General features: G+C 48.4%; 3 protein-coding genes and 1 long non-coding RNA gene across 12 annotated transcripts in view; 2 read left to right on the forward strand and 2 right to left on the reverse strand.

Annotated features, from left to right (window-relative positions):
* Window positions 1-91: 91 nt before the first annotated feature.
* Window positions 92-5,809, forward strand: egln3 (egl-9 family hypoxia-inducible factor 3). 4 transcript variants are annotated; one of them, XM_055505468.1, is made up of 5 exons: window positions 92-907; window positions 4,442-4,561; window positions 4,637-4,773; window positions 4,849-4,916; window positions 5,003-5,809. In XM_055505468.1, the coding sequence occupies exons 1-5, from the start codon at window positions 134-136 to the stop codon at window positions 5,029-5,031; spliced, it is 1,128 nt and encodes a 375-aa protein (XP_055361443.1). In that variant the 5' UTR covers window positions 92-133; the 3' UTR covers window positions 5,032-5,809. The 4 variants fall into 4 exon arrangements, with proteins under 4 accessions (XP_055361443.1, XP_055361442.1, XP_055361444.1 ...); XM_029137962.3 differs by lacking the exon at window positions 92-907 and adding an exon at window positions 1,401-2,985; XM_055505467.1 differs by lacking the exon at window positions 4,849-4,916.
* LOC129603563 (uncharacterized) lies at window positions 5,466-7,104 on the reverse strand. The gene is made up of 2 exons (XR_008693549.1): window positions 6,271-7,104; window positions 5,466-6,199 (listed from the first exon to the last, which is right to left on the reverse strand). It is a non-coding gene; the product is annotated as an uncharacterized LOC129603563 (long non-coding RNA).
* A 437-nt stretch (window positions 7,105-7,541) lies between these two features.
* LOC114847951 (neuronal PAS domain-containing protein 3) overlaps window positions 7,542-24,555 on the reverse strand; it is a 153,755-nt gene continuing 136,741 nt past the window's right edge. For all 6 annotated transcript variants that reach the window (XM_055505465.1, XM_055505462.1, XM_029137953.3 and 3 more), the window contains 5 exons: window positions 23,806-23,999; window positions 22,481-22,587; window positions 14,234-14,381; window positions 13,949-14,064; window positions 7,542-12,837 (listed from right to left, as the gene is read on the reverse strand). In XM_055505465.1, coding sequence (XP_055361440.1) covers window positions 11,285-12,837; window positions 13,949-14,064; window positions 14,234-14,381; window positions 22,481-22,587; window positions 23,806-23,999 — 2,118 coding nt within the window. In that variant the 3' untranslated portion in view covers window positions 7,542-11,284. The remainder of the gene's footprint in view (window positions 12,838-13,948; window positions 14,065-14,233; window positions 14,382-22,480; window positions 22,588-23,805; window positions 24,000-24,555) is intronic.
* Window positions 14,386-17,400, forward strand: LOC114847955 (nuclear factor 7, ovary-like). Its single transcript, XM_029137961.3, is given in 3 exon segments — window positions 14,386-15,478; window positions 15,562-16,030; window positions 16,032-17,400. Coding segments are annotated over 2 exon segments (1,335 nt in total). The 5' UTR covers window positions 14,386-15,478; window positions 15,562-15,578; the 3' UTR covers window positions 16,915-17,400.

Here is a 24,555-nt window from a genome sequence, read left to right on the forward strand (position 1 = left end):
AACGTTGTCTTTTATTTTGGAAGCGAAGCGTCCTGTGTTCTGCTCGCTGGCTTTTTCGCTTGGCTTTCAGTTTCCTATAAAACAGCTTCCAGAGTGTAGATCCAGTAAATCACCGACGGGCACACATGCAGACATGAGTCCTGTACCAAAGGTTGATTCTGAAGATGATTTTCAAAATGCGGACCGGTCCTGCAGTGAGCAGCTGTTCGGCAGGTGCCGCAGAGCTGATACCGGTCCTGGAGCCACGGGTTCAGGAGCCCAGGCTGCACCTCAGACTGGGACCAGACTCAGTGTTGCTCATGATGCAGGGATTCCAAAGATGGTTGTAAAGTGCACCAAAGATGCGTTTGGCCTCATGACTGGGGCTGCAGTTCGGATTGGAACCAGGAATGGCAGTGCTGTCTCGGCTGCTGAAAGGATAGGGGACGGTTTAGGAGTCCGACGTGTGACTGGGGTTCCGGATGTGGTCGGGTCCAGACGAGGCGCTCAGGTGAAAGGTTGGGATGCATCTCGGCCTGAGGTCCCACCTGCTGCTTACCCCTGGAGCTGCCATCCCAGGTCCAAAGACCGGAGGTACCGCAGCAGCCACAGGCTGGTGCTGCATTACATGGTCCCCTGCATCAACTCCTACGGCATGTGCATCATCGACGACTTCCTGGGAAGCAAGGTCGGAGATCGGATTCTGCACGAGGTTCAAGAACTGCACCGCTCCGGGAGGATGCAAGACGGCAAACTGGCCAACAGGGAAGTGGACAACACTACGCATATCCGTGGAGACAAGATCATGTGGGTGGAAGGGAAAGAGCCAGGCTGCGAGAGCATCGGCTACCTGCTGTCCAGGATGGACAGACTCATCACCACCGCAGACGGGAAGCTGGGGACGCACAAGATCCGAGGGAGGAACAAGGTCAGTACCCTCAGCCAGGGCCGAGTCAGGGCCGAGTCAGGGCCCAGAGTCAGGGCCCAGAGTCAGGGCCCAGAGTCAGGGCCGAGTCAGGGCCCAGAGTCAGGGCCCAGAGCCAGGGCCGAGTCAGGGCCCAGAGTCAGGGCCCAGAGCCAGGGCCCAGAGCCAGGGCCGAGTCAGGACCCAGAGTCAGGGCCCAGAGCCAGGACCGAGTCAGGGCCGAGTCAGGGCCCAGAGTCAGGGCCCAGAGTCAGAGCCGAGTCAGGGCTCAGAGTTAGGGCCCAGAGTCAGGGCTCAGAGCCAGGGCTCAGAGTCAGGGCCCAGAGTCAGGGCCCAGAGTCAGGGCTCAGAGTCAGGGCCCAGAGCCAGGACCGAGTCAGGGCCGAGTCAGGGCCCAGAGTCGGTGCCCAGAGTCAGGGCCCAGAGCCAGGATCGAGTCAGGGCCCAGTGCTTCCTCAGCTCCTGCACGGGTCTAGTCTGACCTGTTAAACTGACAATAACAACTCCTTAAAAACTCCTATGGTAAAAACGAGGTCGCACGGCGCCGTTGCGGCCGCACTCGGCCCGATTTCATGTCTGGCTGGACTCATCGCATACCTCACTCTTTTATTAGACGCCGCTGTCAGGTTACGTTTGCTGCCAAGAGGTCAAAGACTGTGTAAAATACTTTAGTTTTGCAGCAAAAAGTGGCAGAATGTGTTGTTTTGTTGTCCTTAATTCTGTTCATCGCACACTGAAGAACAGAACAGAGTCAAAGAGCTGATATAAGTCAACAGCTTCAATATGTCTGTGAATCAGATTAAGCTCTTAAACTGAGTGTAACTGTGACTCAGACAGACGGCATCATCCCAGGACTCACGGCTGTGACTCTATCGTCTCCAGGGCTCATTTGATTATTATTGTTGGTTGTGAATATTGTTGTTGTTGTTGTTATTATTTCCATCCTGTCTCCTCTTATCACCGCTTCTCAGTCGTTTCCTGACTCGTGCTCGTGTAAACACTTCGCGCTCGGACCGGGCGGAGGGAGCGCGAGAGCTACATGCGGCTTGTACCGTGCTCAATGGCGGCGGGCACGCCCAGTGCGCGTCCACGTGGAGCCGCGCCGCCGCTTCACCTTCCTTCACTTTACTGACCTGCTTTAGTTAGCGAGGATGCGCGTGCCTGCGGAGCGTGCTCCGTGGTGGCTGATCCCAGATCTGTGTCTGCGGGGGGAGTACGTGACCCCCCTTCACCTCCCCCCGCTACTGAACGTCACATTCAGCACGTCTCACACTTGCCTCGCGCAAGGCGACTTGTGTCAAGTCACCTCGACTTCCTGTAGTGGCCACCATTTATTCTTCATAATAAAGAGAGGAAAAGTAACGCAACAGGTAATGAGGTACAGATTCCGCGGGTTCAGCACACGCAGTGTCTGTGTTACGATGTAAACGTGGCGGCTCCTCCGTCGGTGCCGTCTGTTTCACTCGGTTTCACCTTATTCCTCCATCTGGAGACAACACGCTCGTCTCACGCTCTTGTTTTGAAAGCGCCCACCGGAAACGGCTTGTGCAGCGGCTGCCGCGTGAGCAGCTGCTTGGTGAGAACATGCGGTGAGACACGCAGCAGCGGCAGCAGCAACTCAGCGCCTGTGCTCATATTGAACTTCAGCGGGTCTGGGTTCAGTCGGGCCGTGTCAGGTTCGGGTGCTGGCTCAGGACTGACTTTCCTCCGGACCCGCTGACATGCCCTGCATCGAACACGTATCGGACTCGGACTTGGAGCGCTTGGCTCTGGAGCGGGTCGTCCCGGCGCTGCAGCTGTACGGCTTCTCGTACGTGGACGGGTTCCTCGGGAAAGTGGTCGGGGACGCGGTGCTGGAGCAGGTGACAGACATGCACCGGTCCGGAGCGCTGCAGGACGGACGCCTGGCCGGTTCCGTCCCGGGCGTCCACCGAAGGGACATCCGCGGGGACAAGATCGCCTGGGTGAGCGGCTCGGAGCGCGGCTGCGAGGCCATCAGCTTCCTGCTCAACCTTATCGATAAGCTCGTGTCCATGTGCGCCAGGCACCTCGGGAACAAGGCGATCCGGGAGAGGTCCAAGGTAAGAGTTCCCCTGGACGGAACCAAACGTCACGAGCAGCGTAACGACTATAGTCGAGGCGTGAGGAGGGAGACGATTCTCGTAAACTAACAGACTTGATGATGATGATGATGATGATGATGATGAAGAAGTGGAAATAGACTCGAAGTTAAACTGTAAACAGGCTGAAGTCCACAGAACCGACCCGTCAGGTCCAGTTAGTCCTGGTGTTTCTCCTTGTCTGGGCTACAGTGATGAAGGCTGAGGTGATTGAAGCATCATCATCATCATCATCATCATCATCAGACGAAGCTGTGTGTTAACCAGCCTTGAAACTTGTGTCTCGATCCAGGCTTGTGTTACTGGTTATGACTGTAAATAAACGTTTCTGTACGTACACACACACACACACACACCAGCTCTCTGACTTCTCTGCTTTTGGTTTCTCAGCTGATTTGTTGTTTTCTCTTTGACAGCGTTGTGTTTACATTCACGTCTGCATCACAGCAGCTGATCTCATCGTTCATTGTTCCCACAGACAGTAAACGCATCTGTGTGCTTTGTGTGGACGTTCTCACGTACACGTCCCGCTCGTTTACTTCCTGCTCTCAGCAGAAAGAGCCCGTCCAACACGTCTGAAGTGGGTGTGGTTCTAAATGAAGCAGTTTTAATGTGTAGAAGAAGAATGGTCGTCATGGCGATAGGAGCTAGCAGTTTTAGCCCTTCTACACCTGGAGCAGAGGTTAGGTTTCCTTTCACTCAGTTAAACCCAGCGTCCAGCTCTGCCATTATTCTGTTAGTTGAGCAGATGTTCCTAATAAAGTGACCAGTGGATTCGCATCATCGACCGCCTTATGACTCACTGCTCAGGGAGATCCCGTGGTGGAAACAGCCTCACGCTCCACACGTAGCTGTCATTAACCCCCCCCAGGAAGATAAGATAAGGCTGAACTGAACAGCGCTCACAGGCGCTTTGGTTTCTGCTGTCAAGTCACTCCTGCAGCGTGTGATGTCTGTTACAAACTGTTGAAGCTGATGTGAGCAGTGACTGGTGTCAGGCGTCGATTGGTTTATTGGGATATTCATTATGACTGTGTGTGTGTGTGTGTGTGTGTGTGTGTGTGTGTGTGTGTGTGTGCGTGCGTGTGCGTGTGTGTGGTTGCTCTGCTTTTTCAATTCCAGTTTAAGCGTGCACTTTAGACTTTTCAGCTTTAGACGCTTCCTGCTCAGGGTCAAAGGTCATGGTGCTGGGAACCCGGTCCCATCCACCTGGTGGTTCCATCAACATGAGTCATGTTTTTTTAAACCTTCTGCTCAGATGAGATAAACCTTCTGACCCGACTTGTCCCATTCCACATGTTCTGATGCCACCTCCTGTTGGTGACGACTGGGTCAGGACTGTTGTTACCGCATCGCATGCTGCTTGTGATGGTTACAACCAGGCACAGACTCCGCTCCGCTCTGTTCTCTCCTCTAGGCCATGGTGGCCTGTTACCCAGGAAACGGAGCAGGTTACGTCAAACACGTGGACAACCCCAACTGTGACGGACGCTGCATCACCTGCATCTACTACCTCAACAGGAACTGGAACGCCAAGGTGCGTTCAGGAGCCTCCGTTGGCCGTGATCTGCCTGTAACCAGGTTGTTTAGTGACTGAGCTGTTCTGCTTCAGGAGCACGGTGGCGTCCTCAGGATTTTCCCTGAGGGGAAGTCCTACGTGGCCGACATCAAGCCGCTGTTTGACCGTCTGGTCTTCTTCTGGTCCGACCGCAGAAACCCGCATGAGGTGCAGCCCTCCTACGCCACCAGGTACAGAGCAGCGCTGTGCTCGCACACACACGCACTGGCCTCGGCTTCTGCTGACTAACGCGTGTGTGGTTCCAGGTACGCCATCACTGTGTGGTACTTTGACTCGGAGGAGCGAGCGGAGGCCAAGCAGCGGTACCTCACAGGTGCCGCCCCGTCCACTCACAGATTTCACTTTTTGTGGCTCAGCAAATTAAAGGCACCATATTATATTTGTGACTTTTATTTACAGCATCCAAACAGGAAGCAGGTCCCAGCTGATGTTCCCGTCACCGACCAACCCTTCAGCTCTGCACAAGCTTCTGCAAAGGACAACTGGTTTCACTGCTGATTTTGCACTGCGGAGAATCTGTTTACCTGAAGCTGCTCGACTCTCCAGCTTCACCTGACGTGTGGATTCACTGCTGACAAGGACACAATCTCTCTGCTCCAGCCTGCTTCAACTACAAGTTACAAACAAGATGAATGAGTGTTGTGTTTAGCTCGTTTCACATATGTACAGTAATAGGCTGGTCCTGCAAAAAGAGACGAGCGTTATTCAAGTTTATTTTATGTGAGTAACAGACGCCGACGCTGGTTCGTGGCGGTGAGACACCTGAGATAAGGTTCAACTTTGGACAAAGCCACTGAAAGAAATACCTACAACCTAAGAAATGTCTCAACTCCATTTGTAAAATATTACTGATTACAAATACTCAAGATTTATGTAAATATTTTTAATAAAAGTGCAATTTTAGAACTTGGTTTGAATATTTCAGCATGATGTTACAGCAACAACAATAACTTTATTAGCTTAAGTTACACTGGTATTGTTTTAACAGCACCTGAAAACAAGGTAACATAAATATTTGAATTGTCAGGGATGTACAGACGCTTTATAGGCTTCACTCTGAGCTGCTGGGGATTAATGTGGGTTTGGAACTTCATGGATCTTTGTGGTTAAATGTAATTGATGACCTCACTACACCTAAAAAAAGAAAAACCTAAAACATCCTCATCATTTACTCGCTGGCTCAATAAACTATAAACAATAAAATTATTTCATGTCTGTGTCTTTTCTCTGTTGCTGAAAGTGGTTTGTGCATCGCTGTTCAACAGAACATGAGTCTAAAAAGCAAATCTACATCATATAGTGTGTGGTATAAAGGTATAACCCGCCATGGAGTAATAGTAACACTTCTTCATATGTGGTCAAACATTTCTAGTATGTGATAAAAACAAAAATACGCTCGAGGTCAAGGAGCTGCACATCAGGTTCGAACCTACAACCAACAGGAGTCTAACTGATTACTTACCTCTAGGCCAAAGGAGCGCACGCACACGCGCACGCGCACGCGCGGCTCAGGGCTGCTGTGCTCTAACACTGATCCTGTAACTCCGTGTTTTATGTAGATTTTATCTCCAGACTCCACGAGTCCCTCGTTTCACCCTGTAATGAAATAAAATCAATACACTGAATAAATGAAGTTGTTCGTAATGCTCTCTGAGGTTTCATCACACCAGACGCAGTTTAGAAAGTAGGTGTTGAAAGGATCCGTTAGCGCCAGTTCCCAGTTTGTCCGCTGGGTGTCGCTGTGGCTCCATGCGGTGGCTCCACTCCGCCGAACTGAACCGTAACGAGAAGAACCACCGATCCTCCGCTCACGCGTCGGTGCAGGATTCTGTCCTGAGAAAGGAACGCGCCCGGTGAAGCTCGTGGGCCGCGGCGGCACCGAACCGAGCCTCTTGCACGTGGACACAGAGGGTTCCGATAACAGCAGGTCAAAACTCGGCATTACAAAGTCCTGGTGTCTGTTCCAGTATACAGTGAACCCGACAGCACCGACTCACATCTTGGGCGGTTTCGATTAAAGACAGTTTGAGTCTCCTGTTTCAAAGTTAAGCACACTTCCGACGTCGTTGCTTTAATGTACTTGCATCACGCTGAATCTGACTCCGAGCAGAAACAGCGCTTTGGCACGTGATGACGTGATGATGATGCGCTCACAGGCGGCAGATCCCCGTGCGAACCTCCGATGACGGACGTTTCTCCAGGAACCTGAACGTCACGCCGCGTCTCCTGCAGCGCCCGCGTGTCTCCAAATGGCTTCTACAGGTTTTGTGATGTTTTGACCGCCGCTGCATGTTGGGGATTAGGGAGCGTTTCATCTCCCACGCTTTGTTTCATCATCCGTCCGTCAGGGCCGCTGATGAAAGGCCGCTCGTAACGCCTCCGGTGAGCGAGTGAATTGATGAGAAGTCCTGGCTGAGACGGACGGACAGGGGTCATTAGGAGGAGCTTCAGGTCGGAGCTGCCTGTGATCTATAATTCATGTGTGCTCATTTAAAATAGTGTGAAATATTTAAAGTTGGCTGCTCGGCCTCGGAGGGTCGACTCCTGACCTCCTGCTCTTATTACTGCAGCAGGAGCAGATGAAGCGCAGAATGTAATAAAGCGAAGGAGGAGGAGGAGCGGCTGCGCTTCCTGTTGGTTGTTCACCACAACAGAAAGCGTTTGCAGACGGACGCCGCTGCCCTTTGGAAACATTAGCTTCATTAATCTGTGCTTTGTTTTCTTTGAGTGAAGTTGTTTTAATTTTGTCGTGCAAGAGAATCTTCAACATCGCAGCGGGTGAACAGCTCTATCTGGACCAGAACACGTCCAGCTCGGGTCCAGTCCTGGTGCCGGCTGAGCTGACTAGCGTCCGGGCCTCCGTCCGGCAGCGAGGGGCCTTTGAGATACGAGAGGACGATGGTTGAATGTGTCGAACAGAAGAAATGATGCAATCTGGTAGGAAATTCCAGAGACATTTTTATTATGAATATGGCACCTGTAAGATGGTGTAAACCGGGTTACAGACAAACAGCCATGTGTGTGACACGTTCCTCCGAACGGATGAGAACCTAGGCAACGTATAAAAGAACAACTGCTGTAAAAATGAAGTATGTACAGTCTCGGATTTGCAGCATTATTCACGATTAAGGAACTGAAAAAGATGTTTTTTCAAAATAAGAGTAATAATTAAAAAAAGCCAGGCACTCAAAGTTAGCATCAGTTAGTTGAGTGTTTCCTCTTCTGAGGAAAAAATTACAACAAAAAATAGAAATGTACCATAGTTTTCTCTTTTTGAATATTTTAATTTGTTTGTATTTAGAATTTTATAACACTGTTAACATTGATAATAAGAGATTCCCTCTCTCCCGTATTTCAGATACTTGGCACCAAGTTCCCCATAAAAGAATCTGTATAATTGTACAAGAAATAGTTAAAAACACAGACACAGTTTCTTCACAGGTAAATGAAGTGATTTTTCAATATTTGTAATTCTTAAACACTATGTATTTTTGACAGCAGCTGTGATTAAGGTTTTTAAGTTTTTAAAATCACCAGCAAAGTTTTCATTTTTCGACATAAAACACAGAAAACATTGAAACAGCTTGGACCGGCTGTTTGGTTTTTGTTACATGTGGGTGTATTTCCTGGTTTCGTCTCAGTTATGCCCCTCCCCCAAGCGCCGCCATCCATCGGAGCCCCGCCCCCTGGTTTTCACACACAAACCGCCGCTAGTAGAAAAGGAGAAAATGCTCAAGTTCAGAGGAGCGGGAAACGAAATGTTCCTGAAACGAAACATCGAACATTCAACCACGAACGACGCAGCGAGCGGCCGACGTGAAGAAATGCATTCATTTCAGAACCTGGTTTGTTTTCATTGTTGCTTTACATTAGACACCGACTTCACAGAACGCACGCACGCACGCCACACACTGTTTCTCCTGATGCGGGGGAGGACCGGAGGCCTGGCTCGGTTTGACCCTACAGACTTCACTGCTCACGTCCCCGTTTGGACTCGACAGACTTTAAACAGCACAAAAACTGCTGGACCCAAAAAACAACAGAAACCGAGGACTCGATCACGTGACACTCGTCGGACAAACTGACTAAACATGCAGTTGAGTTTTCCAAAACACCTATAAAAATAGATTTATAGTGCGAAATATTTTTTTCTTCTTTTAATTTCTTTAGAAATCTTTAAAATCGTTTTCATTATGTCCTGAAGTACTATTGTGATTTTTCTCCCCCCTAAACCACTTGTTTAACATCGTTTGTCCCGAGAGAGAAGTTTGAGCTGGAAGTCAACAAGTTTCGGTGGGAACCAATGAAATACACCCAATGCACATCAGACGCCCCAAGGGACTCTGGGAAATGTTTCACAGCTGAGGCTCTTGTGGTTTTTCCAGGACTACGTTAAAATGCTACTTTAGGCTTTTCCTCATCATAATTTATTTCTATACAATGTAAATATCCATTAGTTGTTGGATTGTTTGAAGGAGCTGGAAACCACAATACCCAGAATTCCTTAGGGGCAAAAACATGGCTCCATAAACCTTTGAGCTAGTTAAAGAATCTTTTCATCTCTGAGAGAAAAGACAGCGAGATAAAGAGGTTTGTATAAGACTACACAACAGCAAAAAGCAACAGCAGATAGAGAAAAGAGAAAGGTAAGAAACCCAAAACAAGGTTTTACAAAGACCAGAAGGAAGCAGCGAAAAAGAGAAGGTGGACTCCACAGGTTTTTTTTCCGCTTTTTGCAAAGGCCACCGAACACGAAAGTCCACGAACCTCCACTGGTTTCACTAAGACTGCAGAACGAGGGAGGCGGAGAAGGCGACGGGACAGAGAAGGCGGAGTCACTCACCCCGTGGACCCTCCCCCTCCTCCCCCACACTAGAGATAGAGCACAGAGAAGACAAAGGACAAAACAGCTACAGTAGCTCAGTATATACTGCATATAGTCAACACACACACAGAGAAGTCGCCATGAAAGACGTTGACAGCCAGTGACACTAAACACATTGGTAACACGTTTTACGGCGGAATCACACGGGGTATAAGGAGGAGGATGGTGGAGACGGGGCTGCCAACTTCAAAAGGTTTATTACTTATTTTCATCTTTTTTCTCTTTTTACCAAAGAATTAGAAAAAACGGAAATGAACGAGAATCACAGTGCTTTTAAAACACTCAACTTTTTTTGGCAAAGGAGGCTGGGAAGAAAAAAACAGCGACAAAGACGGCGTCGTTTTAAAGGAACGGGACGTTTTCTTCCTCTAGAAACAAACTCAACAAAACAACAGAAGAAGAAACCCAAACATCTTTTTTCTGGATTGATTGTTTGATAAACTGATTGAAAATGCATGTCTTCATTACAATCTCTTTGTTGATATGTGGTTCTTTAATCACAGGGTCCGGCAATGAGATGGAAGAGAGTGGATTGTTTAGGTGGAGGTGACTGCGGTTTAGGAAGAAGAAGAAGAAGAAGAAGAAGACACCAAGAAGAAAGTAGTCGTACAACAACAAACCAAAACAGTGGTCGAACAGGAGCCGGTCGAGGTTTTCAACATTCATTGTTCTAGTTAGCAACACCAGCTAATTAGTCTCACTGAGAATCGAAGGTGAATCAGTTAGAAAAGGTGAAAATCAAACATCCCTACGCAGCCTCAAACTCCAGCTGGGTCTCCACGCGGCCGAGCAGAGCTGCCCCAGCGAAACAAGCACACGACGCGTCAGAACTGCTACAAAAGAAAACACCCCAGGACAGAGAGGACCACCAGTGCGTCAATGAGCTGTGGGTTGGTTACAGCACCCACATCAGCCAGCTGACTCAGGGTTACTGGACGGTCGGTAGCACCATGAATCTGTAGATCGACAGGTAGATGTGAGCAGAGATCAGGAAAAGAAAGCAAGAGAAGGCGGCTGAGTGGGAGGAGACGATGCTGCGGAGGTCATGTTTGGTGCGAGACCTGTAGGTCGACTCCTGGCATAAGAGAGGAAGCAGTAACATTCCATGATTCACAGGGCTTCACCCGGTTGAAATTGCTTTTTTGTTTTTCTTCTTAATGCTTGATTTGTACGTTAAATCTCAGCTAGAATATTATATAAAATAGGAGGAAACGAACAAAACTCTAAACTATTCCCTCAATTGAGAAACATCAAGCTCAAAAACCTTTTTTCAAAAGATTTTCACTGAAACCGACACAGTTCCCTCCTCTGGTTGCTGAACTGTCTTTTCAAGCCTTGATCACATCAAGAGACGTACGGAGGAGGAGCCATTACAAATCCCTGTACCGTCCTCCTTTAAATACACAATCAGCATCTTCATAAAGATGCAAAACGAGTCAAATAATAAAAGTGACCTCGTCAGGCTCCAGCAGAGTCCTCAGGCCATAGGAATTCTCTGTAGGCAAAAAGCAATTCTTTACAATAAAGAAGAGTCTATTTTTGTTCATTTGCTGTTTGCAAGACACAGGAGCAAAGAGGCTGAGAGAGGAGGGAGGTGGATGAGGAGGAGAGAAAAGATAGAAAAGAGGGACACGTTTGATCATGTCTATTACACAAGCTCAGATGCTCAGATTCAAAGTGCTAGAGTACGTTTGTTATCCTTTCCTGTCGGACACAGTGCTGCATCGTGTTGTAAATAGTCTTTAATCGGGGAGGAGTCCTCCACTGAACACAGTAATGCGGTCAACACCTTACGCCTAATCCTCCTTCCTCTCCAGAGCGGCGGTGTTGTGGATCCCGTTGCTGTACACGGGGAACGGCAGCGTGGAGAACAGTCCCTCGGCCGTGGTGAACACGTTGGCGGCCGTGGGCATCTGGTTCCCACCGGTGGCTGTGGGGGAGCCCACGAACGGGCCGGCGGCCGCCGCCGCCGACATGTTGAGCCTGTGGACGTGGTGGTAGAGCATCTCCATGGGCGTCTTAGGATCCAGGCCGAACCCGGAGCCGTCCACAAAGTTCATGGTGGCGTTGGGGAGCAGGTTGCCTTGTGCCATCGCCAGGGTGACGTCCGCCGGCGCGTACCTGATGGTCCCGGTGGTGTAGACCCGTGGCGTTGTGGTGCTGGTGGAAGCCAGCGTCCCCGCGACCCGGTGGACCAGGGGCAGAACCACGTTGCTGGCTTGCAGGCGCTGGAGCGCCTCAAGGTCGCCAGAGTACAGCAGCGAGGAGGAAGAGGTTGATGACGAAGACGACGAAGAGGAGGAGGAGGATGTGGTGGGCGTTCCTTGCTGTTTGTCTCGGGGCGAAGCGGACAGAGGAGGAGACAGGGGGTCGGCGGAGGAGGCGCTGGAGGGAGGAGCTAAACTCACCGCGCTGGAAGCAGACGACGGAGCAGAGCTCCCGTTGTACGGAGGCTTTCTCACGCCTCCTGCTCCTCCCTCGGTTCCAGGAGGAGTGAGAACAGATTCAGGAATGGAGACCTGCAGAGAGCCTCCCTGGGGGGAGGGGAAGGTCTCGTGGGAGCTGGAAGCCGGCGGCTTGGAGGTCATGCTGTAGGGAGACTCGTTCCTGGAGATCTCTCGGTTCGGAGGGTAGTTCCATATGCTGCTGTCGTTGTCAAAGTTGATCGGTTCCGCCATCTCGGTCTTAATCTTCAGGACTGAGGATGGACCCGTGTTGCTAGGGGACCCAGAGGAGCTGAGGAGGTGGGAGGAGGTCTGGGCGTCGGCCAGAGGCGTGCTCTCCCCCATGGCAACAGGGCTGGGCGTGTTGGAGGACACACGGAGCCTCCTGCTTCGGGATCCATCCCATTTCTGCACTTTCCTCCTCTTCCTCCTCTTCTGGTTTCCGGGGTTGGTGCTGTTGCAGTCCTGCAGACCGCCGTCCTCCTCACCTTCCTCGTCCTCATCGTCCTCCTCTGATGAAGATGTCTGCGAGTTGTGGAGCTGCGCCTCCTCTCCCTCACCATAGTGCTCTACCTTAATATGCAGCCCACCCAGATTACCTAGTCCTCCAATGGCACCTAGGCCTCCCAACGCTCCCAGTCCTGCTAACCTCCCCAGCCTCGCTCCTCCTCCTTCCCCTCTGGCCTCCTCCTGCTCCTCCACCTCTCCATCTGAAGCTTCCAGGCTGTCGTCGCTCTCCTGGCTCTCAGGGTTACTCGAGCTGTTGTCTCCTTCTTCCTGGCGCTTCATGTCCTGTTCAGAGTGAGACTGGCCGGGCTGCTGCTGCCGTTTGCTGTCCGTCTCTGGGTCCTCGCTGGGTTCTGAGTGGTGGCCCGTCTTCCCCTCGGACTTGGTGTTGTCATTGTCTGTTGAGAACACGAAGACAGGTTGGTTAAAACGAGGAATCTAAATGTTGACCTATTAAATGGTGACTGAGGGCGTTCCAGGAGCGGCTGTTGGAGCAGGGTGTTACGCTCCCACTCCTCCCTTGCTCCTCCTGTCTGACGCTGGGCTGCTTCTGCACCCTGTGACTCCCAGACATGGTTTGTGTGTGTTGTGATGTGTGGCTGCTGTTGTGGGTCCGGTCCGTTACACAGGTGGGCCAGCGGCTGCCCAGCTGGCAGCTCTCCTGCTCCTCGCGGCACCGGGAATGTGGACTCAACAGCTCGGTCTGGGGGAACCTTGTGTCTCCATTAAGTGAGCACTTCAAGCTGAATGGATTTATTTCCAGGCTGGACTAAAACCACATGTTGCTTTGAACAAATGAAAAAATAAAAGAAACATTCTAGTGTTTTTTCTTACCCGACGTCCCTAAATGTTAAAACACAAACATTTGGCACATGCACACGTGTCTTGCTGCCACAGACTGAATCCTACCAGAATAAAGGTCAAAGGTCGGCTATCTCATTTTGGAGCATGCTGAGCGCGAGCACCTCAGGCCTGTTGGCGCCTGGCTGGAGCTGGACGCTCCTGCAGCAGCTGGCGCGTCCGCGGCCCACGGCTGCCAGAAGCGTCCTCCTGCAGCACGAGCAGCAGCTGGCACGGCTTCTCCTCACGCCAACGCAGGCTGCGGGACTGATAACATTATGCTCGAGGTGGAGGCGTCAGTCCTGGCTGGAATGCCTGGGCGTTGCCTGCCTCAGTGCAGTTTTAGGGTCTCCTGCAGCTGAACTAGCACTGAGCAAACAGAGCTGAGATCAGCCGTGCTCCTTCGCATCACTTTTCACGTTCTTGGTGTCGTCGTCTAAACTTTGAGGGACTTTATTTCGGAGCCCAGTCACTTTGTGCTGGTTTGCTGCTTGGCGCCCTGCAGCTCTTGGCATTTCCCAGCACCCACACTAACACAGATGGCACCACTGGCACCGGCTGATAACTTATCTCTGGTTTCTGTTGCTCAGGGTGCATCGCTGCAATGTTTTAAACCTTCTACGACCGCTCGCTCCTCACAGCCGCGCCGCCTTTCCTCCTTTCTCCTACCTGAGTTTTCTTTGGACTCTGATTCAGAGTCGGAGGTTTCCGAGGACTCAGAGGTTTTCTCAGGCAGGTTTGGCAGCTGGGCGATGTCCATGGGTGTGTCTTTATACTCTGGATTACTGTAAACAAACAGATCCTGTTACTACCTGATACTGTAATTGACAAACTCTTCATCTCTATAGTGAATTATAATAAAATGAGAAGCTAAATTAAACAGCAGGTGCTGTGAGTCTAGAGCTGCATTCTCTTGTTTCTATCACTTTGTTCATCTCCTCTTTGACCTCTGACCTGAGCACGTAGTTGACCCAGATGATGTTCTTCTCGCTGGCGTTCTTGGCGTTGATGGCGATGGTGGCGCTGGACTGGATCCAGATGTAGCCGCTGTTCTTCTGGATCCACCGGTAGTACTTGGTTACACACTGACCCTTATTCATCACTGAGGAACAGAGAGGAGTGTTACTTCCTGCTGAATCTGTTTGTGTGGACTCGGTCCTTTCAGAACCAGAGACGCAGGGACACCACACGTCATGTGACAGCTGGCTGAGCGCTGCTCTGGTGCCGCCTCATTAATCAGAGCCTCGCGCTGCCAGACTCTGGGAGCAGGTGTGCGCTGGCTGCTCGCCACGTTTATGCCTCTGATACATGGAAGGTTTGACTGAGCCACATCACGCCTGATGTGTGATGCTACTGAGCTTAACGCGCATGTTAACGCTGAGCAGGACGATGGTTCAAGATGTCAGCATTTATTTACTGTCTCAGTTTCTGTTTGAAAAGAAAATTGAACTGAAATTTCACCTTCCTCCAAAAGCCCCCAGTCAGTGAAAGCCTTGTCACATGTTCACACCCACCACTGTCTCCTTTCTGTTGCTGCCTGTTTTTTCCCCTTCTTTTCTATTTCCAGAGCTAAAACTGTTTGAGGCAGATGGCCGCCCACTTTCTCCTGGTGCTGCTCAGTGACGTTTCTATAGAACTCTACAGAGTTAGGTTCTGTGTTCCATAAACCGTGGTGGTATAAAGAGCCTGTGGCCGTCTTACAGACAAAATGAATAAAGATAACATACATACAGCCTTTATTGATCCCCTTAGAAGTCAAATGAATGTCTCTCTTCCAAAATATCCTTTATCTGTGAGATTTCCTGATAAATGACTGAATAAGAGAGAGACTGAATAAAAAAATAAAGTAACTTTCTCCTTTGTTCAACCGTTGACTCTAAACATTCAATAGTATAGAAGCATAAATCATATTACATTCTATTATAGAAAATTCATAAATATAGAAACCAAAGCCTTCAACCTAAACACAGATTAGAATTTTGAACTCTGTTGCATCATCTTCCTGTAATCTTCCTGTATGTATGACTCAAACCAGGAAACAGTTTGTTCCTGTTCAACACTGATCAGAATGACAGACTGAAAAATCAGATTCAGCTTCAGACCAAACTACCAACTTCCTGTGAGTGAGTCCAGCTCCAGGAGAGAAAAGTGGGAAACTCCACCTGCTGCTTCAAGCCACTGACGCTCCACGGACTGAAGGTGAGTTTGACTCTAACACGACTCAGTGAAAGTAAATGAGGAGGAAGAGGAGCCATGACTGACTGGACTTTGTTTGGTTTCAGCTTCACTCAGACACTAAATGGCTTCCAGATCAGAGAAGGATCTCTGCTGTCCAGTCTGTCAGGACGTCTTTACAGAACCTGTTGTTCTGTCCTGTAGCCACAGCTTCTGTAGAGCCTGTCTGAAGACGTGGTGGAAAGAGAAACTAACACAAGAGTGTCCAGTCTGTAAGAGAAGATCTTCAAGAGAAGATCCACCTTTAAACCTGGTGTTAAGGAACCTGTGTGAGTCCTTCTTACAGGACAGAGCTCAGAGATCTTCAGAGACTCTCTGCAGTCTGCACCAAGAGAAACTCAGACTCTTCTGTCGGGACCATCAGCAGCCAGTTTGTCTCGTCTGCAGAGATTCAGAAAAACACACCGACCACAGATTCAGACCCATCGATGAAGCTGCAGACGATCAAAGAGAGAATCTGAAGAAATCCCTGAACACCTTAAAGGACAAACTGGAGCTGTGTCAGAAAGTGAAAGAGGATTAAGGAGCAGTTTAAGAAGCTTCACCGCTTTCTAAAAAAGGAAGAGGAGGCCAGGATGGCTGCACTGAGGGAGGAAGAGGAGCAGAAGACTCAGAGGATGAAGGACAAGATGGAGGCTCTGAGCAGAGACATAGCAGCTCTGTCAGACACAGTCAGAGCCACAGAGGAGGAGCTGAGAGCTGAAGACGTCTCCTTCCTGCTCAACTACAAGGCTGCAGTGGAAAGAGTCCAGCAGCGCCCCCTGCTGGAGGATCCACAGCTGCCCTCAGGAGCTCTGATAGACCAGGCCAAACATCTGGGCAACCTGAGCTTCAACATCTGGAACAGGATGAAGGACGTGGTCTCCTACACTCCTGTGGTTCTGGATCCAAACACTGCTCATCCAAGACTGATCCTGTCTGAAGATCTGACCAGTGTGAGAGGAGGAGACAAACAGCCGCTTCCTGAGAATCCAGAGAGGTTTGATAAATACTGGTCTGTTCTGGGCTCTGAGGGTTTTAACTCAGGGACTCACAGCTGGGATGTGGAGGTTGGAGACAGTACAGCCTGGACACTGGGTGTGTTAACAGAATCTGTCCAGAGGAAAGGACTCATACAGTCTGGATTATGGAGAATACGGTTCAATGCAGGTAAATACTTTGCATGGTCACCACCAGCTCCAACCACTGATCTCCCAGAGCAGAAGAATCTCCAGAGGATCAGAGTGAATCTGGACTGGAACAGGGGAAAGCTGTCTTTCTCTGATCCTGATACTAACACACACATACACACCTTCACACACACTTTCAATGAGAAACTGTTTCCGTACTTTAACACTGGGGATAAACTGAGTATTTCATCAGTGAAGGTCTCTGTGGCAGTGGATCAGAGACAAAGATGATGTTACATTCATTTTGTTTGTTTCTTCACTGACTTCAAACTTATCACTCATTTTTATTCTAATTAATCTTTTTTGTATTTCATTGACTTTTAGTTTTTATAGTCATTTGTCCCATACAGTAGGGAAAAAAGTATTTAGTCAGCCACCAATTGTGCAAGTTCTCCCAGTTAAAAAGATGAGAGAGGTCTGTCATTTTTATCATAGGTGAATCATGGAGGAAAATAAATATTTATAGAGTCATTTGTCCCATATGTGAAACATTATTTGTTTAACCTTTTCATTTTATACAATCTGTATCAATGTCATTTATTGGTAAGTACCAAGGTACCATAAAGTTTAGAAATCGATGACTCAACAATGTTTTTAGCTGTAAAAGTAACACACATTGTTCTTCATAAATAAAAAGCAAATAGTTTATTTTGTATTTAAAACTTGGATAAAGGATGATCGCAACATTATGAGTCACGTAAACGTTCTTGTCGGAGGTGCAGTACCTGCCTTCCTCCAGCAGAGGGTGCTGTGTCCCTGTGGCAGCCACCTCTGCCCCACAGACCCCCCCAGCCCTGCTCCGCCAGCAATAAATTTGGCTAAATTAACCACTAAATGGTTATCTCAAGCAATATGTATTGGCATTAATCAGGAGCCGCTCAAACAGAAACAGTCAGAGACGAGAAGCCAGGGCCACTAAATTCATATCCCTCTACTCCGTTTAATTACGGGCACAAATAGGTTTTTCTGCGACAGAGAAGAAAGAGAGAGAAAGTAAAGGGTGATTTATATAAAACGAAGGCCAGTAATTAAAAACTATTAGAAAGTAATAGCATTGTTTAAGACGACATCCCCAGGGCTGCTGTAATTGACTTTGGTCGGGCGGCCGACACTCATTTGTTCTCCATTTGTCTGTTCATAGAGAGAGAGAGAGAGAGAGACGGAGGGAAAATAACTTGTTTGCATGTTAAGGCAGAGATGGTGAGATCACGTCACCTTGAATGTGACCTTGCTTTGTTTGCGTGGCATAGTAAATAACGACACAAGGAATGCGCACGCACAGGGAGCAGAGCTGCCTCTTCAGGCGACTGCAGGTCCTCAGAGAGCAGCTCAGTCCATGGGAAGGGCTGCAGCAGCGCTCTCAGCCGCCACACAGCAAACAACCTGTCTGAGGCATCATCCACACGGTCACAGGACACGCGGGAATCACAGATCACTTTATACAGAGCAGCTTGTGTCACTAACAAGAGGAAACACTGTTTGATCTGGACGTTGGTTTTAATATACTTCAAGGGTCTGACTGTACAAACGGTGACAGGTCGATGCCAAGAAACTACAGGCTTTGATCAGCCGCCTACAACGGCAGTGTCACATGGTCCTCCGGACCAGCGGGTGGCGCTAGTCTGCAGCACATCATTGAAACAGAGAAAGCAGGAGACTGAAGACAAAGCACATGCTTTATAGCCTCTTACAACTAAAGCTGGGTGTGTCATTCCAACGCTGAGCCTGGCTCCGTGGGGGCGTGTCACTGCGCTTAAAGCACCACATTTAGTCTCTTAGCTACTGCCACGTGATGCGTGTTGGTCTGTACGTGCAGGCTCTGTCACATAGAGCTAGGGAGGCGTGACTTTGCCAGTGTAGGACCTGAGGCAGACTGGAGGCAGTGTGGACCAGCTGGGCCTGCACTGATCCCAGTACAGAAGGATTGTTGTTAATTACTCGCCGTGTGAATCACGCTGGGCTAATGTAGGAGAAGGCACGGAGCGAGTGACAGCCAAGGAGGAAGAGCGGTGACGGTGCCGTTCAGTGGCTCCCTGCCCGTCCTCGCCTCTGCCTCGCAGGTGAGGTTTACATATTAAATGGCTCGTCTTACTCCTCCATTCGCTCTCTGATCGCCCACTAATGAAGCGGAGGAGAGGAAGAGAGAGCGAGATGGAGAGAGAGGGATGCTGCAGGCTTAGCCCGAGGCTGCAGGAGAGGGACCACTAGATTAAAGCTCTTCTATTCCCTTTAAAACCGATCTAACTCACTTTCTTCTCTCTCCATCCCTCGCTTTTCCTTCTTCCCATCAGTCACTGCTTTCTCTGCTGGTCTGTTGTTCCTTGCTGCTGACTTTCCCTCTTTAGCTTTTGTCACTCCTTCCTCAGGCTCGTCCCGTTCTCAGCCATTTATTAGCACATCGTACCTGTAACCAGGTGCAGGACAGGCTACATTACAGAGTTCACTGTGTATTTGATCCACCAGCCTTTAACTACAGCCAGTGTTGGACTGATCTTGACAGATGATGAGATGCTCCATAATGTGTGTTTGGTTTTGTACCACTGACGTGAGCAAGAAGCTAAGGCGGCTGCATGTGGTCAACACTTTTACTCGACCTCAACTAGAACATAAAAAATAAAAACAAGGAGTTATAATTAACGTTGGGAGCAGATGCTGTATTTGTGACGCAGGCGGAGAAAAGTCATAGTAAAGTCAGTAAATGTCATTGCTTCCACTTAGTGGAATGTTTTCCACAGTCTGTGTGTTTTTCATGTCACTGAGGTCGTCCATGCTGCTCACTCATCCCAGAGGGTTTGAGTGTGTGTGCTTTACTAACACACCTGTGTCTAGCTTCACAGGTGTGTGTGTGTGTGTGTGTGTGTGTGTGTGTGTGTGTGTGTGTGTGTGTGTGTGTGTGTTTTGTCAGCAGAGAGATTAAAAAAGCCTTTGAGTGGATTCATTAAAGGTGGTGTTAGTCCAGAGAGACGCGCTCTGCTAAAACGCCTGCAGGCTTAAATCCACCGAGCTTTCACTTCTATGTGAGCTTCTCTCTCGCTCACTCTTTTATTTTCCATTGCATTTAAATGTCTCTCATCCGGTCTTTTTGCAGCGTTTTTTAAATTTACTTTAAAAAAAACTAACATTCATTTTCTTATTCTGTCTAATTGTCTCTGAAAAAGAGACCTCCTTGTTGTTATTCAGGCAGTTTCTTCTCTCTTTCATAATCGGTTTCTATTTAAAACACTTTCTCTCACGTCCTGCAGTCATTTATTTTCTTTGTGTTTTGTTTCCATTTGATAGTTTTTGAAATTAACTCAAACCCAAACACCTGCTCTGATTCTATCGTTGAAGTTAATTCCCCTCCTTTCCCTTTTCCCAGTTTGTTCTTTCATTTAAACCTGCTCCGATCTTCATCTCCGCCTTTGGAAAACGGACCCATGTTTTCCAGTTGGACGTCTCGTCCGTCTTTTCCTGCCTGACGCTGCATTTCCCTTTTTACGGTCCTGTTTTCACCTCTTCTTCTTTCCTGTCTTCCTAGATTTTCTTTCTTTTTTAATGACACATCTTGTCTACCTGTGTCTCCTTGAGAAAATTAGAATTTCGTCCTCTGTTCTTTCTTTTCTCTATCTGCAAATCACCCATTTCTCTGCCTTTCTTTGAGAAAAGACAAATTTCCCTCTTCACGCCTGGTGCCAAGTGTTTCTGTGCTTTTCCCTCTTTCTCTGACTACAAATCACCCGTTCCTGTCCGCTCCCTTTCTTTGTGAAAAGACAAGTTCACCCTTCATCTCTTCTTTCTTTCTCTCTGTTCTGGGAGTGGAAACGAGGACAGATTGACTTTGAGATCTGACCCGAGCTAAGACCAGCTGTCAGCAGGTAATGATAGAGACTTAGAGAGTGACGCCTCTTCACAGAGAGGGATCACGGCTCGTCCTCCACTTAAAAAGAAGCCTTTTAAAATTTAGATCCCTGTTGAGAGAACAGGCTATCCCTCTAAAATACACCTTGATCGATTCCCTAACTATCCGACTCCTACATCAGCCGGGAACAGAAAGCAGGCGTAGAAATAAATCCCACAAAAAAATTAGAGCCTGCGAACCGATGTAGTTTTACAAAAACAGAGGGGAAAAGTAAAAGCATAAAATGTTTTTCTCACCCTCAACATGAAATACGGTCAAACCAAAGTTTCTGCGCATGTTCACAATCAGACATCACAACCAGAGCATCGGTCTTTGTTTGGGTTTCCGGCTAGCAACAAACTGCACGTGAAGGCTGATCTCATGATGAGAACCTGTCCAAACCAAACCTACCCCAAGACCGGAAGCATGAGCTAAACTTTGTCCTGTCTGTAATTGACCAAACCAGACCTAAAACCCATTACTGTCATAACATGAAACCACATCTGTCACAATTTAATTAGTCAGACTGGAAAAGTTGAGAATCATTAGGCCACTGCTCTGAAATCAGCTCCCGCACAATCAAAAGGTTCATAAAGCCACCGAATTAAAACGCCCCAAAGAAAAGGCAGATTTCAGAACAATCTGACTGCGCTCCATTTGATGGGGAGGAAAAAGAGCAGAAAGAAAAGATCCGGTGCACCTCCAGCACCCGTAGCCATCCATTTCTGAAAACCCCCCTTTCAGAGAGGAAATTAATTTTGAAAGAGGAAGAATAAAACGAGCAGCCGAGGTGACTGAAGGTGCTGTATTAGACTACGCTCGACTAAAACCGAGTCATTTAAAGCGCTAGCTGCCGGCTCGCCTCCCTGACCTCCCATCCCCGCTGCAGACAGAGAGGAATAATCTCCCTCCATATTTCACTTGCTTTTCTTCATGTTTTACACACCCTAACCTCCCCCCTCCTCGTTCCGTGTGACCCTACTGGGAACCACAGTCACTTCCTGATCGCCATTCAGGATGCTCAGAGCTCAGGAACTTTTGGAGAAGGTAATTGAAAAAGTTAGAGCAGGCCTCACGCTGCCACAGTCCTTCTGGGGAGGTGCGTGACCTGGGAAACACGGTCTTGTTATTCAACCTGTCAATTCCATCTGAACGTCATCAGAAAAGGCTGTTTGTAGCCGGACACTGGCGCGGGAGCAGGAGATGCTTCGGCGCTGGCAGGAAGTGGCCGGCTGCGGCTCGCCCCGTGTTGTCCTCGCTGCTTGTTTGGAGCTCGGCCTAAATGCCTTCACCGTCTCCTACATGCTGTGAAACGGCATGCGGCTCCGACGCCTCCTCAGCTTTTACCACCACAGTAAAGATGTGACTGCAGCACCAAACCACACGCTGCAAATCACCCAGACAGCCGCTAAACAGGGACACAAACTCTGGGCCTGTGTGCGCAATGGAAGTGGAGAGTGTATTATGACTTCTGACAAGGGTAATAAGATTGTAAAGTTGCTGCTGTAAGGAAACTTTCCAAAGGTAGAGAAGAGCGGAGATTTGCTCCTAACTTTCGGAGTTAAATATAGAAAAACGACGGCTGTAATGTCAAGGAGAGGACATAAAGAGGATTTTAACGTCCTCTGTGGGACAAATGGGACCAGTGATTAATCACTATTTAGCCATGACGCCCAATTACTGAAGCGTCTCTCTGTGTTCTGATCCTTTTCAGGTTTACAGTTAAACCTTAAATAAGTTGAGCTGGTTTTGGCCAGTGTTGTTTCCAAGGTCACCAAAGAACTGAGGCTGCTTTTACACATAAATTATTGAAATCAAACTTACGTTTTCATGTTGGAAGGAAATAAACAGCCACCAGAAGAACCTACCACACAGCAGCTACAGCTGAACACAACAATACAGCTACAGTCCAGTACTCACAGTCCAGGTGACTCTGTCTGATTCCCTCCACGTCTTCAGCATGAATGAACTGGTAGCATCTCTTCCCCACAATGTCCACAGGACTCAGGTCCATGTAGTCACTGATTCTGAAACACAAAGGCAGCACAGAAATCATGTGAATAGACAGAAACGTTTGCACTTAACACTGACGTAGAAGCGTCCACAGCTTCTGCCTGAAATCTAAACTACAGCCAGTCCATCACCATTTCTGTTTTTTACAATATTAGGAAGTGTTCTGTCAGAAAGAGCTGAACAAGCAATGAAAGAAGAAGAAGGCCTGAACTTTGAGAGCAGCACCTGATTAAAGACGATACAACGATAAACCAGGCTGTATGTGCTGCTGCTCCTGCAACACACTGATCTGCACAGGCACAACTGCTGTCAAACTCCAATGCACACGTGGACATTTTTTCATGTGCGGTTCTTGTGTTTGAGCAATTAAAAGCACGATTTTGAGGGAAGGAAGAAAAGCTAATAACCCAACAGCAGAGAGTGAAGCCTGTCTGTCTATTGTACAGGTAACACACATCTGCTTTAAAAGCTTTAATTTGAACAAATTCGCCACAGGATAGACAGAACAATTTCCCCGGTATCATTCTAATAGAGGAGGGGCGGGGGAGACTAATGTCTGGCAGGCAGATAACAGAACACTCTGTTCTTTAGAAAAACCCATCGTCCCATTTTCTCATTCTCTTAGAAACTCATCCTCAAAATGGGCCTGTAATGGGAGCCACGTTTGTCTGTTCGCTGCCGAGACGCTTTCTGTCGCTACGCATTGAATATCATCATCTGCCTCGCACTGTCCCTTTTTTCCACCCACAAAAAAAGCAATCTGTCTACTATCATTTTTTTCTCCTCTTTTTTATAATAAAACATGAAGGGCTGATTTTTTTGGGCTGATATGAATCTGGCTGGTCGGCCAGTTAACTCCTGAGCGAGATCCCGATGCCTATCTGCTTTATCTGGACAGAGGAAAGGAGATAGATCCATCAGAGACATATTTCACTGTTAAACCAGGCAGGATTGGGTCAGACGTCCTCATGAATAAGAAGCTCCAACAACGAAGAAACGCCTTTTTTTTCCTTTTCCTGGAGTGGCAGGTATGAAACATGAATGTGGAAACACCTCATGAAACGTGGCGATGTTAGATGGGCCGTCTAAAAGACAAACACTTGCATGATTTTATTTTTAAAAAGCTGCTTAAATCATCCAGGGAATTCCATGTTTCAGGAACTTGTTAGAACGAGTAAGAAGTAAAGCTGTTGGAATCAGTCTTTTTGCCATGTGGACCTAATCTTTCCCACCTGTTCTCACAGTAGACAATCTTCAGGTCCATGTTGACCCGAGTGACGAACATCTGACAGTCGATGCGAACCTCGTTGATTGTGGGCGGCGGGAGGGCGTGAGCCACCACCACCATCCCCATGATCTGATTGGGCACAGAGCGGCTGTGGGTCAGCGCCATCCTGATCCGCAGACGCCCCGTGATGTGAATCACCTGAATGGGAAAACACAGACCCAGAGTGTAAGTTCAGTATCAAATTCAATTTATCATGCATAGCAATTACTTATGTGATGTAACTTTATTAATCAGAGAAAACAAAAACGTGCTAAATGCCAGAACAAGCAGCTGATGCTGGCAGAGCTTAGCTGAACAAACGGGACGTCACCGTTTAGCGGAACTCGGGAGGAAACAGACTTGACGCACAACAAGCTCCCGCTGACACACAAAGCAAAAAACGGCTTCGTTTGGCGCTAACGTCGCTTCGCCTCTTATCTGCAAGGAAAGAAGCTAGCGGCCACGTGCCTGCGTTCGCCGGTTTAGTACAGGGCGGACAGAAGCCCGATTCTGTGCATGTAGCAACGTTATACTGTGTCATTTTCACCAAACAGCGGGGAAAGTAACGTATATAGTTTTTACGTGTTATTGTGTTTGTACAGCCTAAATAAATCCTCAATTCAATGAACACAGGCTGATATACAATAGTTGAACAGACTAAAGCTAGCTAGCTTAAATAAGCTAATGCTAGGTTCAATTTTATTTACTTCCTTCA

Source organism: Betta splendens, chromosome 22, assembly GCF_900634795.4.
Source record: "Betta splendens chromosome 22, fBetSpl5.4, whole genome shotgun sequence".
Classification (NCBI taxonomy): Eukaryota; Metazoa; Chordata; class Actinopteri; order Anabantiformes; family Osphronemidae; genus Betta; species Betta splendens.

Excerpts from the sequence above, each read along its gene's own strand:
- egln3 (XM_055505467.1), top strand. The coding sequence starts at position 134 with ATGAGTCCTGTACCAAAGGTTGATTCTGAAGATGATTTTCAAAATGCG. Across the intron at positions 908-4,441 it reads AGATCCGAGGGAGGAACAAG|GCCATGGTGGCCTGTTACCC; the intron begins GTCAGTACCCTC and ends TCTCTCCTCTAG. Across the intron at positions 4,774-5,002 it reads CAGCCCTCCTACGCCACCAG|CATCCAAACAGGAAGCAGGT; the intron begins GTACAGAGCAGC and ends TTTTATTTACAG.